The 16,072-nt window shown below is 47.5% G+C and overlaps 1 protein-coding gene across 2 annotated transcripts; it reads right to left on the bottom strand.

The window, feature by feature from the left end:
• Window positions 1-10,077: 10,077 nt before the first annotated feature.
• Window positions 10,078-15,849, bottom strand: ECM1 (extracellular matrix protein 1). Of its 2 annotated transcripts, XM_030324473.1 has the most exons (11): window positions 15,649-15,849; window positions 14,360-14,422; window positions 14,175-14,276; window positions 13,855-13,935; window positions 13,677-13,757; window positions 13,320-13,376; window positions 12,685-13,001; window positions 12,030-12,404; window positions 11,313-11,533; window positions 11,059-11,146; window positions 10,078-10,393 (listed from the first exon to the last, which is right to left on the bottom strand). In XM_030324473.1, the coding sequence occupies exons 1-11, from the start codon at window positions 15,719-15,721 to the stop codon at window positions 10,163-10,165; spliced, it is 1,689 nt and encodes a 562-aa protein (XP_030180333.1). In that variant the 5' UTR covers window positions 15,722-15,849; the 3' UTR covers window positions 10,078-10,162. The 2 variants fall into 2 exon arrangements, with proteins under 2 accessions (XP_030180333.1, XP_030180334.1); XM_030324474.1 differs by lacking the exon at window positions 13,320-13,376.
• Between the last annotated feature and the right edge of the window lie 223 nt (window positions 15,850-16,072).

Here is a 16,072-nt window from a genome sequence, read left to right as displayed (position 1 = left end):
CCCTCCCCTGCTTGCTCTCTCTCTTACAAAAATAAATAAACATTTAAAAAAATTAAAAGCCACAACATTCAAAGGACCCACACTTCTTGATTTCAAAGCTTACTCCAAAGCTACAGGAATCAAGACAGTGTGGTAATGGCATAAGGGTAAACAGGTCAGTGGAACAGAATTCAGAGTCCAGAATAAAACCTCACATTTATGGTCAATTGATTTTCAACATGGTGCCAAAAATTCAATAGGGACAAAAGTCTTTTCAATAAACAATTCTGGGACAATTGTATATCCACATACAAATAAATAAAAGTGGACCCCTACCTCATGTGATATATAAAAATCAGCTCTAAATGGGACAAAGACCTAAAAATATAAAATTCTTAGAAGAAAACAATCACAGGAATAAATCTTTGTGACCTCAGGTTAGGCAATGGTTTTCTAGATATAACACCAAAAGCATAAACAACTAAAGAAAAAATAGATTAGACTATATGAAATTTAAAACTTTTGTGCTTCTAAGGATACCATCAAGAAAGTGAAAACGCAAGGGCACCTGGCTGGCTCAGTTAGTAGAACATGCAACTCTTGATCTTGGGGTCATGAGTTCAAGCCCCACATTGGGGGTAGAGTTTACTTAAAACAAATAAGTGAAAAGACAATCCACAGAGTAGGAGAAAATGTTTGCAAATCATATATATGATAAAGGACTTTTAATGAGAATATATAAAGAACTCTTACAATTCAGTAGTAAAAAGACAAATAACCAGTTAAGTAATGGGCAAAGGATTTGAATAGACATTAATCCAAAGAAGACACACAGGGGCCCCTGGGTGGCTCAGTGGGTTGAGCATCTGAGTCTTGATTTCAGCTCAGGTCATGATCTCATGGTAGTGAGACCAAGCACTGCATCGGGCTCCACGCTGGCAGCAAGGAGCCTGCTTGGGATTTTTTTCTCTCCCTCTCTCTGCCCCTCCCCTGCTAGTGCTCTCTCTCTCAAAATAAATAAAGAAACATTAAAACAATTAAAACAACAAACAAAGAAGACATATAAATGGCGAATAAACACTTAGAAAGATGCTCAACATCCATCATTAGCCAGTAGGGAAATGCAAATCAAAACTACAATGAAAAGTACTTCATCTCACACCCACCAGAATGCTAAAATAAGAAAAGACAGTTAATAGCGAGGTTGATGAGGATGTGGAAATCTGGAACCTCACATACTGCTGCTGGGAATGTAAAACAGTACAGTCACTTTGGAAAACAATTTGGTAGTTCCTCAAAGGTTAAACATAGGATCACTCTATGACCCCAAAATTCTGCCCCTAGGTATGACCCAAGAGAAATGATAACATTTGTTCTCATAAAAACTTGTACATGAATATTCATGGTAGAATAGAAAAAAAAAATGGAACTGAAACGTCCATTAGCCATTGAATGGATAAAATGTGTTATACCCACACAACGGAGTACTATTCAGCCATAAAAAGGAACGAAGTGCTGATATATGCTGCAATATGGATGGACTTTGAAAATACGCTAAGTAAAAGGAGGTAGACATAAAAGGCGACATATTGAATGATTCTTTTTACGTGGAATTGACAGAATAGGAAAAGATCTATAAGAACAGAAAGTAGATTAATGGTCACTGAAGGGTGACAGGCAGGGGCTGGGGGGTAGATACGGGGAATGAAGGTGACATCTAAATGATAAAGGGTCTGTTTCTGGGATGATAAAAATGTTCTAAAATTTGTGGCAATGGTTGCACAACTTTTGTGAATATACTAAAAACCCACTTAGGGACGCCTGGGTGGCTCAGTTGGTTAAGTATCCAACTTTGGCTCAGGTCACGATCTCACTGTTTGTGAGTTCGAGCCCCGCATCGGGCTCTGTGCTGACAGCTCAGAGCCTGGAGCCTGCTTCGGATTCTGTGTCTCCCTCTCTCTCTGCCCCTCCCCCGTTCATGCTCTGTCTCTCTCTGTCCCAAAAATAAATAAATGTTAAAAATAATAAAAACATTGGGGCGCCTGGGTGGCGCAGTCGGTTAAGCGTCCGACTTCAGCCAGGTCACGATCTCGCGGTCCAGGAGTTCGAGCCCCGCGTCAGGCTCTGGGCTGATGGCTCAGAGCCTGGAGCCTGTTTCCGATTCTGTGTCTCCCTCTCTCTCTGCCCCTTCCCCGTTCATGCTCTGTCTCCCTCTGTCCCAAAAATAAATAAAAACGTTGAAAAAAAAATTAAAAAAAAAATAAAAACATTTTAAAAATTTAAAAACCCATTTAATTGTATACTTTATTTATTTATTTATTTATTTATTTATTTATTTATTTTACTTTTTTTTATTTTACATTCAATGTGGGGCTCGCACTCACAATCCTGAGATCAAGACCTGCATGTTCTACCAACTGAGCCAGTCAGGCACTCCTAGCTGTATACTTTAAATGAGTGAGTTATATGGTAAGCGAATTACATCCCAGGGAGGGAGGGAGGGAGGGAGGGAGGGAGGGAGGGAGGAAGGAAGGAAGGAAGGAAGGAAGGAAGGAAGGAAGGAAGGAAGGAAGGAAGGAAGGAAGAAAGAAATGGAGAGAGACTGTGTGAGCAGGGGAGGGGCAGAGAGGGAGGGAGACACAGAATCCAAAACAGGTTCCAGGCTCTAAGCTGTCAGCACAGAGCCTGATACAGGGCTCAAACTCACGAACTGTAAGATCATGACCTGAGCTGAAGTCAGATGCTCAACCAACTGAGCCACCCAGGTGTCCCAGGACTTTTTTTTTTTTTTTTAGATCCAACTGTTATGCTCTTTACTAAAGATAAAGATACTTCATAATTATAAAAAGGTTCAATGGTTTAAGAAACAAAAAGTTCAAGGGTTCAATTTACCAGGAATATATAATAATTCTAATTTTTTTGTACCCAATAACATGATCTCAATGTATTTAAAGCAAAAACTAAAGTAAACAAATACCTGATCATAGTAGAGATTTTCACATACTCTTTCAATAGATAAGAAAATCAGTAAAGATTTAGAAGATTTGAATAATATTATTAACTATATGTACCAAACAAATATAAAGAATACTATATCTGGGGGGCGCCTGGGTGGCGCAGTCGGTTAAGCGTCCGACTTCAGCCAGGTCACGATCTCGCAGTCCGTGAGTTCGAGCCCCGCGTCAGGCTCTGGGCTGATGGCTCGGAGCCTGGAGCCTGTTTCCGATTCTGTGTCTCCCTCTCTCTCTGCCCCTCCCCTGTCTCTCTCTGTCCCAAAAATAAATAAACGTTGAAGAATACTATATCTGAAAAACTGCAAAAATACACATTCTTTTCAAACACACACAAAGTATTTATAAGTGACCATATACTAAGCCATAAAGCGAGTTTCAACAAATCCAAAGGGTTAAAATCATCCAGAGTTCATTTGTTAGGCACGACACAATTATGTTAGACATCAGAAACAAAAGGACAGCTAAAAAACCCCAGATGTTTGGAAATAAAATAATATGCTTCTAAATAACTCATGAATCAAAGAAGAAATCAGAATTAAATTACAAAGCCTGAAATAAAGAATTAAAAAATATCACATATCAAAGGTTGTGGGTTACAAGCTATTGATGGAAATTTATAGCCTTACATAGTTAAATCAGAAAAGAAGAAAATTTGAAAATTAATGAACTTAGATGCATCAAAAAGTAGAAAAACAGCAAGTTAAACTTGATGAAATTGGAAATAAGGGAATAATAAAGATAATTGAAAGCATACATTACACACAATAGAATAAAAATAAAATAAGCTGGTACTATGAGAAGACTAATGAAACTGATCAACCTTTGGTCAAATGAAAAAGAAAACAAAGGGAGAGACAGAGAGAGAGAGAGAGAGAAGACACAAATGAACCCTGTAAGGAATGAAAATGAAAAACAGGGCATTACTATAGTCCCTGCAGACCTTCAGAAGAAACCAAGAGGATATTAGGAACTTGACACTAAAGCACTGGAAAATTTTTATGGAATGGATACATCCCCGAGGGGGAAAAAGACAATTTATAAAATACCCAAGGAAAAAATAGGAATTCTGAAAAGACCAGTAACTTAAATGAATTTACCACCAGTTTAAAATTTTCCCCGTCCCACATGGCTTCCTCAGCAACTTCTATCAAACTATCAAATATTTACAGAAGACAATGAGGTCAGTATTGTGCAAACCCTTTCAGAGAAAAGTAGTAATTACTTTCGCCAACTTATTTTGAGCCCAATACAATATATTGTAAATATGTTTTTACATTTAATATTTATAAAAAATTATTAATTTTTGTATAAAATATAAAATATATTTTTAAAACTTTTGAAGAAAGGGAAGATGGAATAGGAGGACCCTGAGCTCACCTGTTCCACGGATTCAACTAGATAATGCACCAGTTTAAATAACGTAAAACTTTCTATATATTACTACGTTTTGACATTCTAGAAGAATTTTTTCCGGCTTGGGAGAGACAATTCTTCTTCTTCTTCTCTTTAATGTTTATTTTTGAAAGAGAGAGCGTGAGCAGGGGAGAGCCAGAAAGAGAGGGAGACAGAGAATCCCAAGGAGGCCCTATGCTGTCAGCACAGAGTCCGACCGTGACCTGAGCTGAAATCAAGAGTCAGATGCTTAACCCACTGACCACCCAGGCGCCCTGAGAGACAATTCTTAAGAGATGGCCCAGCTGAGAGCATCATCCCAGAGCTGTCCCTCCTCTGTCCTGCCTTTTTCACTCCAGGAGGCAATACTCCTCTGCCTTAATCATCCCAGGGCTAGGTGCCAGGCAGCTAGGGACCAGCCCTCTAATCCAAAGCTGGTCAAAATTATTCCAACTAGTCAGTGCTAAACCCTTCCCTGCCTTGCCTTTTCCCCAGAAACCCCAATAAAGTCTGTAGCCTAAACCTTCTCACATCCCTTCTGCCTCCTGACTTTGGTATCTTTCCAATGTGAAAGTTTTTTGTTTTTTGTTTTTTGTTTTTTTTTTTAATCTACAAAAATGGCTTTGTGTCTCCTGTTTCTAGGACCTGTGAGTTCCCCCCTGCCCCCGTTCTGTCTCTTCTGTGGCTGCATCTAACTGACCACCTCATAAAAACCACGAAATATGTCATCTTGTTACTAAAAACTGATAAAGGCAGTATGAGGAAGATAAACACAGGTAAATCCCATTCATGAAAAATGATACAAAAATTCTAAAACATACAGTAGGAAGTTGAATCCAGCAATATATAAAAACGAATGACACATCATGTCCAAGTTGTGTTTATTATTATTTTAGTAATACAAGCTAAGTTTAACTTAAAAAAAAATCAATTAATGAATTTACCATATTAACAAACCAAACAAGAAAAATCATGCATCCTCCCCATAGCTGCAGGGAAAATATTTAATACAATTTGACATATATTTATGATACAAAACTCTTAGTGAGTGTGCCTGGCTGGCTCAGTTGGTAGAGTGTCCAACTCTTGATCTCAGGGTTGAGTTCGAGCCTCATATTGGGGCTAGAAATTAACAATTTTTAAAAACAAACCAAAACAAAACTCTTAGCAAACTAGGAATAAAAGGGGACTTTTAAAATAATTTTTTATACATTTTAATTTATTTTTGAGAGACAGAGACAGAGCATGAGAGGGGGAGGGGCAGAGAGAGGTGGGGGGACAGAATTTGAAGCGGGCTCCAGGCTCTAGGCTCTGAGCTGTCAGCACAGAATCCGCGGTGGGGCTCAAAACTGAGATCATGACCTAGGCCAAAGTCGGTGCTCAACCAAGTGAGCTACCAAAGTGCCCCAATCTCCCTTTTTTTATGAAGTTAAAAATACCTTAATGTTATATTATATACCCTTATCACATACTGTACCTTACTATGTACATATATACTTATATATACATTTTGTGTACAGAGTTGTGCACATAAGAATATGGCCACTGTATCTTCTGAGTGATTTAAGGGATTTCCAAAGGTTATGTTCACTATGTAACTTCTGCCTTATGTACTGCTTTTAGAACCTAAATTTGGTATAAGGTACAACTCCATTGTTGATGGATTTAAACTTTTTTTTTTCTTAACATTTATTCATTTTTTTTTAATTTTTTTTTTAACGTTTATTTTTGAGACAGAGAGAGAGAAACAGAGCATGAACGGGGGAGGGGCAGAGAGAGAGGGAGACACAGAATGTGAAATGGGCTCCAGGCTCTGAGCTGTCAGCACAGAGCCCGACGCGGGGCTCGAACTCACGGACCGCGAGATCGTGACCTGAGCTGAAGTCGGACGCTTAACCGACTGAGCCACCCAGGCGCCCCAACATTTATTCATTTTTGAGACAGCCAGAGCATGAGCAGGGAAGGGGCAGAGAGAGAGGGAGACACAGAATCTGAAGCAGGCTCCTGGCTCTGAACTGTCAGCACAGGGCCCTATGCAGGGCTTGAACTCACAGACTGCAAGACCATGACCTGAGCTGAAGTCAGAAGCTTAACTGACTGAGCCACCCAGGCACCCGCACTGTTGACAGATTTAAGAGCTATTTAGGAGATTTGGTGACTGCCTGGAATAGAAGGGAGAAGGAAAGTGATTCCCAGGTCTCTTGCCTAAACAACTGAATAGATGGTGGTTCTGTTTACTGAGATGGGGCCCACTGGGGTAGGAAGAGTTGGAGGGTAGAGATATTATCTTTCCCAATATTTTATGAAAAACTTCAAAACTGCAGAAAAGTTGACAGACTGTATAGTGAACACCCATATAGCTACCATATAGGTTCTACAACACACTTACTGCTACATTTTCTTTTTTATATCTTCCCACATTGAATAAGCTGAATGTGTGGGATCTAAGAGACTTCCAAGTGTCATGTCTTGTAGGCTACTGGTCTAGAGGACAGAAGCACATTCAAAAAGCAGGCTGCACATGCTGCCTCCCCCTCTTCACCTCCCATTCATACTCAATTCCCTAGAATTAGGCCTTGTAAAAAAAAAAGGTTGCTTACTTATTTATAATCTCTACACCCAATGTGGGACTTGAACTCACAACCGAGAGATCAAGAGTCACAGGCTCTTCTGATTGACCCAGCCAGGTGCCTCTAGAATGCAGCTTTTAATATCTTCCTTCTTTTTAAAAATGTTATTTATTTATATATTTATTTATTTATTCATTCATTCAGTCAGTCAGTCATCTTAGAGAGACAGAGTTGTGCACGCATGCGCATGGGAAGGGCAGAGGGAGAGAGAAAGAGAATCTCAAGCAGGCTCCATGCAGAGCCTGACTCAGGGCTCGATCTCACGATAGTGAGATCATGACCTGAGCAGAAATCAAGAGTCTGATGCTCAACCGACTGAGCCACCCGGGTGCCCCTAACATCTACCTTCTAAAGATTCTTTCACTAAGGACACCAACCACTGAAGACCCCAAAACTGAACTCATCGTCCTCCTCCTGGAAACCCTGCTCCTCCTCCTCCTGTACATCTTACCTTACAGTTACCCAAATCTCAAATTTAGGGTATCTCTGGCAGCAGGCAGGTTCTTTCACTCTCATCTTTTAAATATCTCTAACAGATGTCCTCTCCCTGTACCATTAAAGCTCTGGATCTCAAAATTTCTCATTTGACTGATATTAATGAGCTACAATTTCAACCTCTGAACTGGTCCCCATCGCTATCCTTTCTCTAGCTTATCTATTCATCTGTCCATCTAATTTATCTTTTTAAAAAGTCTGTTCACATCACTTTTCTTTTGCAATATTTTACAGTTGCTTATACCCAGATTGGCATGACTTCCATAGTCCTTCAAGATCTGCCAGAAAGTATGACTACCCTTAAATTTACAATCTCCTGCCCAGTTACCCACCCACATCATTTTTACTACTTACTGGCTCTTCAAATATACCAATCACACTTTCTGCTTTATTGCCGCCTCCGCGAAGACGTCCCTGAAAGCTAGGAGACTCCCAGAGAATCCTGAGAATACATCTAATCATTAAATATTCAAGTCTCCACAGAGATAAAAATCCTTGAGGGCAGTGCTTTGGTCTTCTTTATGGCCAGAATACTTAGTCTCACCACCTAAGAATACTCTACCTGACACAAAACGGACACTCTGTTTACTTCAGCGGAACTCTGCATACATCCAGGGCTTTGTACACTCTCCCCTTCTCTTCCTGCAAAATCCTACCCAAGCTTGAATTCCTTCTTGAAGCCTTCAACGGCCCCAACAAGTAGTTAGGGGCTCTGGCTCCTTTATCCACTGCCCTGAGCTTAATAAATTATACTTTAATAGTTTATCTATATAACTAAGTGCCGTAAATGTGAACACTTTCCCTTTTTCTTGGTAACTAACATCAATCCTATCCATGCTTCTGAGCTCAATCCACAACCACCTACCCTGATCCCCAGAGAGAATTACTTCTTTTAACTCTCAGCTCACGAAGCCTGCAATCTATTTAGAGCCTGATGGTCTTTCATTACCGCGGCTTACTATCGCGTTCCCGGTTCCCTCCCTGTCCATCCTGTAGACTGTAACCTTGTAGGGGTGGGGAGGGCGATCCTACCTTTCTGACTCGCCCTCCAGTACTTGGCGCTGCGCTTTGCAAACGCAGCCGTAAAGCACCTCCGGGAAGCTCACGAAGGGACACAGCCCTTTGGAGACGTCCCTGCCGGCGGACCCGCCCCCTTCCTGATCCCAACCTAGGCGGAGCCACGCGCGGGCGGGGTGAGCGGAGGACTGGGCCCGGCCTTACCTGGCTCAGGCCCCGGGTCCCAGCGGCTTTCGGGAGGATCTCTGGACATCCGCCGGCCGCTCGCGCAGGCGCGGAGACGTTCTCTGAACACGTGACCCAAGCCCTAGGCCCCGGTTGCCCGCGCAGGAGTGGGACGAGGTGCCGACCTCTCTCGCTGGTTGAGCGTGGTGCTGAAGGACAGGGAGCTGCCAAGACGCTGCTTCGTTAGAAACAGCCATCCGGCAACGTAAATAAATAAGAGGCTGGGGAGAACCGAGAGGCAGGTGTCTGTTTGGGAGCTGCTGGGGTTCAGCTTGTTCCTAGTTGGGGCAGGACGGCGGTCCTTGCCTCACCCCCACAGTCATAACTGGGACCAGGGAAGTCCCGCTTTCTGGAGACTTGTCCCCACGAGATAGATACGAGTCTTCTTTCTGATTCTTCCAGCTCCTGTTTCTTGGGGGCAGCCTCCGAGGGCTGAAGAGTCCTGCCCCTCCCCTCAGGCGTGGGCGCGATACTCTCCTAACTGGACTTCCGGGTTCCTGCCAGGCTGGCTGCCTACCAGACGCTGCAAAAGGCAGATCTGAACCCTGAACCCTGCTTGAAACCGCCAGTGCCTTCGTGGGCAGAGGTGCCAAGATGCACTTTTAAACCCTTGCGGAGGAGACATTTGTGATGACCTCCTGCTTATCATTCCAGCCACATCTGGAAGGGAGACCACCAAAGCCTCAGGCCCTCTCAGCCTTAGTGCTTCTCTGCCTGAGCTGTCCTGCCTGAGACTTACCTGCCCCCTGCACCTTATACTACTACTCCGACCTCCCCCGCTCAGAGGCTTTCCCCAGTATATACATACAGCCCTCAGCCCTACTCCCACCTCGGACCAGGCTATCTGGCAGCCCCCTGCAACACAACTTAACACACCTGTTAGGCTCCTGGGTTATGAGCAACTTGATGGAAGGGGCAGTGTTTTCTGGATGTGTATCCCCCACGTCTAGCATAGTGTACATTGGTAGGCGTTCAGTAAATGGATATGGAATGAATCAAAGTATGGACTCCAAGAGTGAAGATTTTAAAATGTAGGGCTGGGTTATGGCACTTTGGGGGCTTACCCAAGACATGAAACCATATCTTTTGCCTTTAAATGATGATAGCTAGCTAACAAGGTGACACTGTTGTTCAAATATGTTAATGAATTCAAGATGACAAATAGTGAAGTTAAGCTGTTGAGTTATGGTACCATCATAGCCTGTGGAATGGTTCTGCTCAGTCAATGGGGGCAGGACAGTGGGCCTCTGGGGCCAGTCACTGAAGAAAATCCTACCAGGCTTAGAAGGGTGTGTTTGTATGTGAGACGTTAAAGACAATGAGGATGGCAAATCCAAGAGGTGTTTACTGTAATGAATGTTCAAGGAGGGTGGGGTTCCCCCAATCTGATCCTCTGAGGCTCTGGGTGACTCACTCTTCCTTGGGCTCAGGGGGTGGGGCTGATATTTCTTCCCGGCGTTGGCCTTGCTCCCCCTGGCCCTTGGCATCCCCAGTGTCTCCAGCCACTAGAGCCACATTCCTCAGATAGTAAGTGTTGAAGCAGTTGGTCTGGTCATCTCCAGGACTCAGGTTACAGCAGAAAGCAGAGTCTCGCCAGAAGTTACGTCGGGGGCCACACAGGTCCTCAATGAAGGCTGATTTCTGATGAAGGAGAAAAGTAAAGCAGAGATGATGGGGAAGGAGGTGTTGGATGGAGGTCAAGCATCAATACTTGGGTGTTCAAAGTCCCCTTGCTCTCGGCTTGTCTCCCTGGATCCCTTCCTGGGGCCAGAGAGGGTGCAAGGCTGCCTTGTACACCTAGATTCCTTGTGACAGACATATGTGCACATCTGGAAATGCCTAAAGCTTGGGGCCCAGAGAAGGCATAATAAGAACTTAGAGGTAGGGAGCAGATCAGGTCAGAATGAAGACTTCTGGGGGGTGCCCAGGTGGCTTAGTGGGTTAAGCGTCCAACTTCAGCTCAGGTCATGATCTCACAGTTCGTGAGTTCAAGTCCCACGTCAGGCTCTGGGCTGATAGCTCGGAGCCTGGAGCCTGCTTCAGATTCTGTGTCTCCCTCACTCTCTGCCCCTCCCCTGCTCATTCTCTCTCTCTCTCTCTCTCTCAACCATAAATGAACATTAAAAAAAAAAAAAAAGAATGAAGACTTCTGGAACCAAGAAAAAGATCTTCCCCACTAGTCCTCTATTTCTGTGGGCGGGGGGTGTGAGGTACTAAAGAGAAGGGGTGGCCTGCAGTGCTAGCCCTCTGTCTCCCCTCCCCTGCTTTCCTTTGGAGACTATGACCGCCCTGCTGACCTCACTCACCTCCTCCTCAGCACAGCAGGCCTGTTCTGGAAATGGCAGGTCACAGCAGTGGGCAGTCATGTTCCGGATTAGCCCAGGAATCTGTTTACTATGTTGGTGGGAAAGAGGCAAGGGTCAGGGTCTTTATGCATCCCTAGGCACCAAAATGGTGCTTGGAGACCATGGTTTTGCTCTTACCAAGAGTGCCCCCAGAGGATGCCCCAGAAGGAAGGTTTGGGGGAAGGGAAGAGAGGGAAGAACCGGGCAAGACTCACTGCTTGGTGAGAACTCTTCCGTTTCCACAGAGATGGCCCATGAGGTTGGGGGTAACTCGGCTGAGGTCAAGGGTCAAGATGTCTCGGTCATAGTTGGGGTAGGGAGCCCGACGGGCAAAGCACTCATCACGGGCAGGGCTAGGAGGATAGTGGCAACACGAGTGGTGGTGGGTCTTTACAGACTGTTCCCGATAACAGTATCCATCAAGGGCATCCTCCCACTGTGGGCCAGAGAGAGGGAAGTCAGAAGTCTGGACACTCGGCCCCTTCTCTTCTGACCCTCTACTGCCCTACACTATGAGATGAGGGACTTCCGGCCACAGGTGCCGAAAGGGAAGGACAAAGAACCAGAGGGCATGGATGTATGGTGTTGGGAAGGAGGAAGGGATGGAAGCACAAATGAGGCTTGGCACGGGCCACAGGAGATGAGCTGGAGTGGTAGACGAGGGGGTCAGGTGAGGCCAGAGCTGGACGGATGGATGGCACACGGGTGCATGTGTGGGATCGCGGGTGGACGAGGCCAGGAGTGCAGGATGAAGGCTTAGGATGAACAGACGCAGATGACGAAGACAGTGGATGGATGGACACTTGCAAGCAGACGAACGGGCAGACGAGCTCATAGTGGGGAGGTACACGGATGGTTGGACCGGCAGGATCAGAGGTCGGAGATGGGTGGGCAGGCAGACAGGCTCTTGGGGGGCTGGGACGCCCACTTACAGCCTTCCACATACAGGTGTGGTTGCTCCCCTGCCGGCAGCAGCGCTGGAACTCCCCTTCTAGCCGGATCAATGCCTGCAGCTGTCTTTGGATGGGGTCAGTAGCTGGGAGGTTGCGTGGCACAGAACGGAAGCGTCTTAGGTGGCAGATGTTCTTGATGTTGTCCAGAGTGGGTACCCCAGGGGGGAAAGGCATCTCGGGGCCCGAGGAAATACCAGGCTGGTGGTTGGGGCAGGCCCGGAGCTGGTAGTGCGGCCGGGGAGCTTCCTCCTGGAAGCAGGAGAATCGAGCCTCCCCCTGCCGGTTGCAGCACCAGTGGGGTCGGGTCTTGACCGAGAACTCGGCCTCACAGAATCGGATCATTGCGTTCTCCCACTAGAGCAAGAGGGATGGATCAGCCCAGCAGCCCATTGTCCACATTCCTGTCCTCCTCCCAGGCTCCAGAAAAGGACCCTGGGCAGGTAGATAAGAAAGAAGCAGAGGCTGTTCTCTGCCCTTCCAGCACACTAAGGAGGCCCATGGTAGGGCCAACAAAAGGGACCTGGGGTTCCTACGTGCCAAGGCCGAGGCCTCTAGTCCTTCACACACACACACATACACACACACTGTCTGGAGGTTAAAGGACAAGTCCCAGCACCAAGAGCCTAACACCTACCACAAGTTTTGCACAGTCCAAGCGGTGTGCATGGCTGTGACAGCGGCAGCAGCGGGAATATCCAGTCTCCACTAAATTGAGGGTCTCACCCTGGCGAGTAAGGTGGGAGTAGCCAGAATGTGGTAGGTTCCAAGGGCCGTACATCACATGCTGGCGAGTAGGAAGGCAGATCTGGTCCAGATTGTCTGGAGAAGGTCGCCCAGGGGGGAAGCCGTCCAGCCGGTGGCCCCAGCCCCCTGGGGACCGGCCCTGTTGGCAGTGCAGGGCTGGATTCCAAGACTCAGGCTCTGGGGGGCTATGTTCCATGAAAGGCTTTTCTAGAATAGGGAAAACAGGGAAGGAGAACGAGTAGAGGAATAGAGAAAGTCTGGATGAGCTGGGAGGACTGAAAGAACTTGGGGTTGAGGAGAAAGGGTTGGGAGGATACAGGGGGAAAGACACAGACATAAACTTGTGGCTTTTACCTTCAGAATGGCTGATGGAAAGGGAAGAGAAGTGGGGCATGAAAGGTGTCACTCTTACAGTCCCCACAAGTCAGACCTGCTCCCCTGTGCTGCCTCCCAAGCTTCAGGCTTCCCACCCCAGGGCCCTGAGCACTAAATCAGGGGCACGGACAGACCAGAGCTGTCACTCACCCTCTCTCTGCTTAGATGGGAAGGTCATTTCCTCCTGATGTGGGAAAGGTGGGTCTACTAGGGTGGAAGCAGATGTGTAAACAGAAGCCATGTTGGGATGGACTAGAAGAGGGGGACGTGGCCAGTTGCCACTCATAAAGAGGAAGTCAGTACAGACACAAGAGAAAACAAAATGCGCCTTTTATGCCACTTAATCTCATAACTTTATAAAAGAGGTCTTGTTTCCCCATTTTCCCAGATGAGGAAACTAAGGCTTGGGGAGATAACTTACCCAAGGTTATACAGCGAGTGAGTGGCAGAGCCCCCAAAGCCCACGCGCATCAGTGGGGAGGGTGAAGAGGAGAGGGAGTCACTTACTTTCCTTCTGTTCAACAGGGGCCTGGTGAGGGGGCAGCTCTTCTTGGAGGGGGATGGCTTCCTGAGGGAGAGGGGACTCCACTGCAAGACAGGAGTGAGGGCACAAAGAAGCAAGGGTCAGACTGATGGCAGCACGATTGTAGTGGCAGGGGGAGGAGGGGGATGGGCAAGCACTCACCTTTCTTTCCCATGGGGAGTTGGGGAGGGGGCAGCTCCTCCTCTTGGGCAGGGTTGGCTTCCTGAGCGGGAGGGGGCTGTACTACAGAAGGAGGAGTATGTGAGTGCCCCCCCCCCCGCCCCCCCCCGCCCCCCCCCAGCCTTGTAACCAGAGTGAGGAATGAGGAATGGGCAGGGCCTCCTCACCCCTCCCCATCTGAAGAACGGGAAGTAAGCACAACCAGCAACCTGGGGCGGGGGGGGGGGGGGGGGGGTGGGTGGGGGGGGTGGGGGTGGGGGTGGAGGGAGTGGGTAACTGAGAAGGGTGCATAGTGGACTTACCTTCACTCTGTCCCTCAAAGTGAAAGCCAGGCTGAGGGGTGTCAGGGTGATCCATGGGGAGGGCTCGGGTCTGGGGTGGGGAGGGGGGTGCTGCATAGCCAACTAGAGGTAAGAGGGGAGATAGAGTGGACAGTTTCTCCTTCCCCTCCCCCCCCCAATCCTATGCTGCTCACCCAAACTCTCACCTTCTTGAATGTGATAGGTGAGGGGTTCTGGCCCCAGCTCCCTCTGCCCTTGAGCCTTGAAGTCTGAAAGAAGAGGGGGGAGTCAGGGTGGATCTGAGGAGCCCTTTCTTGGCCCCAAGCGCAAGATGCAGGGACAGTAGACATCAAGGGTGTAGGCAAGATGACCAAGACACCAGAAGCCTTTCCGTACTGCTCCTGTCCCATGTCCCCTAATCAATCCACACCCCCCCTCCCCAAACCCACCTAGGTGTGACTGATTGGGTTCTGAGAAAGCCATGATATTCTGACAGCCTCACCTCCACCAGGCTCAAAGCCTTGGGTTTCCTGAGTCCAGGCTTGAAGGGAATGTGACATGGGGCTGGGGTGGGAGGAATGGGGTGGTGGAAACCCTAATCTGTCAGTGTCTCTTCCTCAGGGCTCCTGAGTTCTCCTCCTCTCAGCCTCTCAGCTCTGATGCTTCTCTAGTTTTCTACAGGAGCAAGTCCCAACTTTGAACTAGTTGGGGTCTCATCTGTTTACCTCCTCTAGGCCCTTTAAACATCTGTGGGCCTTCTCATAAGAAGCCCACACTGAAGTTTAAGTGCCTCTCCTTCAGCTGGTCCCAGATCCTCCTTAGCTTAGGTTTCAGTTTAGGACCTGGGGACTGGGATGATTCAAAACCCCTGAGGCAAACTGCCCCACAGCTGCAGGGAAAGGTATCGCCTATAGCTGATGTGCAGTCACCAAAGACTAGCACCTGGGAGGAACAGACGGGCCTTCCAGATACAGACCAGATCTGTGGCACTCAACAGTTTCCCTTGCTAGCACTTTGTCCAGCATCCAGCAGATTATGTGTGTGCTAGATAGAGTGTGTCTGGTCCCCTGTGGACGGACACCCTCTCCACTCCTCTCCTAACCAGGCAGGGAAGCAGTCCAGGCTCTCTGGGTCAGCAAATCAGTTTTGAGTAGCCAGGGGGCCCCATTCTTTCTCTCTCCCCTGCCTGACAGGCCCCATATATACATCTTACTGAGGCAGATCCCCTCACTCTGGGAGTCTAGCCACCCACTGAATTGTCCATTTTATTCCAGTTTTATGTCTTCCGGCAGCAAGCTCTAGGAAACTCTCCCTCTGTGCACCTGCTCCCCTCCCTGGTTAAAGCCTCGGCTCCAGTACCCAGGCCCACCTTGGACCAAGGCCAAGTGGACAATCACCCTTCTGGTGATGAGCCATTCAGAGGATGGCTGGACCCAGGCACCAGGCCCACACTGGCCAGGGCCTCTGCCCAATGCTGCCTCCAACCCCAACTCACCTCCCTCAGAGGAGGCTACAGAAGCAACAGCCAGACAGGCCAAGACCAAGGCTGCTCTGTGCATGGTCCCCATCCTGGGGCAAGGACTGGTCAGTGGCACCCAGGAGGTGGGTCGTCTCGGGTAGATCTGGATCTGAAGGGCTGGGCTGCTGGGGCCTGCTTCTCCGGTTGCTGTTACCGCTGTTGTGAACCTTGGGGCTGGCTCCTTCTCCTTTTATTCAGCTATCTGGGGATCACTCCCTCCCTCCTATTTCCTGCCATGACTCAGTCCCGGCTGCTCCTCCTCTGGCCTGGCAGCCACTCCTCCCAAATTCACCCTGAAGCCTTCTGAGAGGACTGAGGAGAACTGGGGTGAGGGGAGGAGAGCATTCTTATGATCCCCAGAGAAATGGATTCTGAGACTCGTGGAGTAAGAGATGTTGAG

This window comes from Lynx canadensis, chromosome C1 (genome assembly GCF_007474595.2).
Source record: "Lynx canadensis isolate LIC74 chromosome C1, mLynCan4.pri.v2, whole genome shotgun sequence".
Classification (NCBI taxonomy): domain Eukaryota; kingdom Metazoa; phylum Chordata; class Mammalia; order Carnivora; family Felidae; genus Lynx; species Lynx canadensis.
The sequence above is the reverse complement of the archived record's forward strand: the minus strand, read 5'-3'. Positions and strand labels throughout refer to the sequence as shown.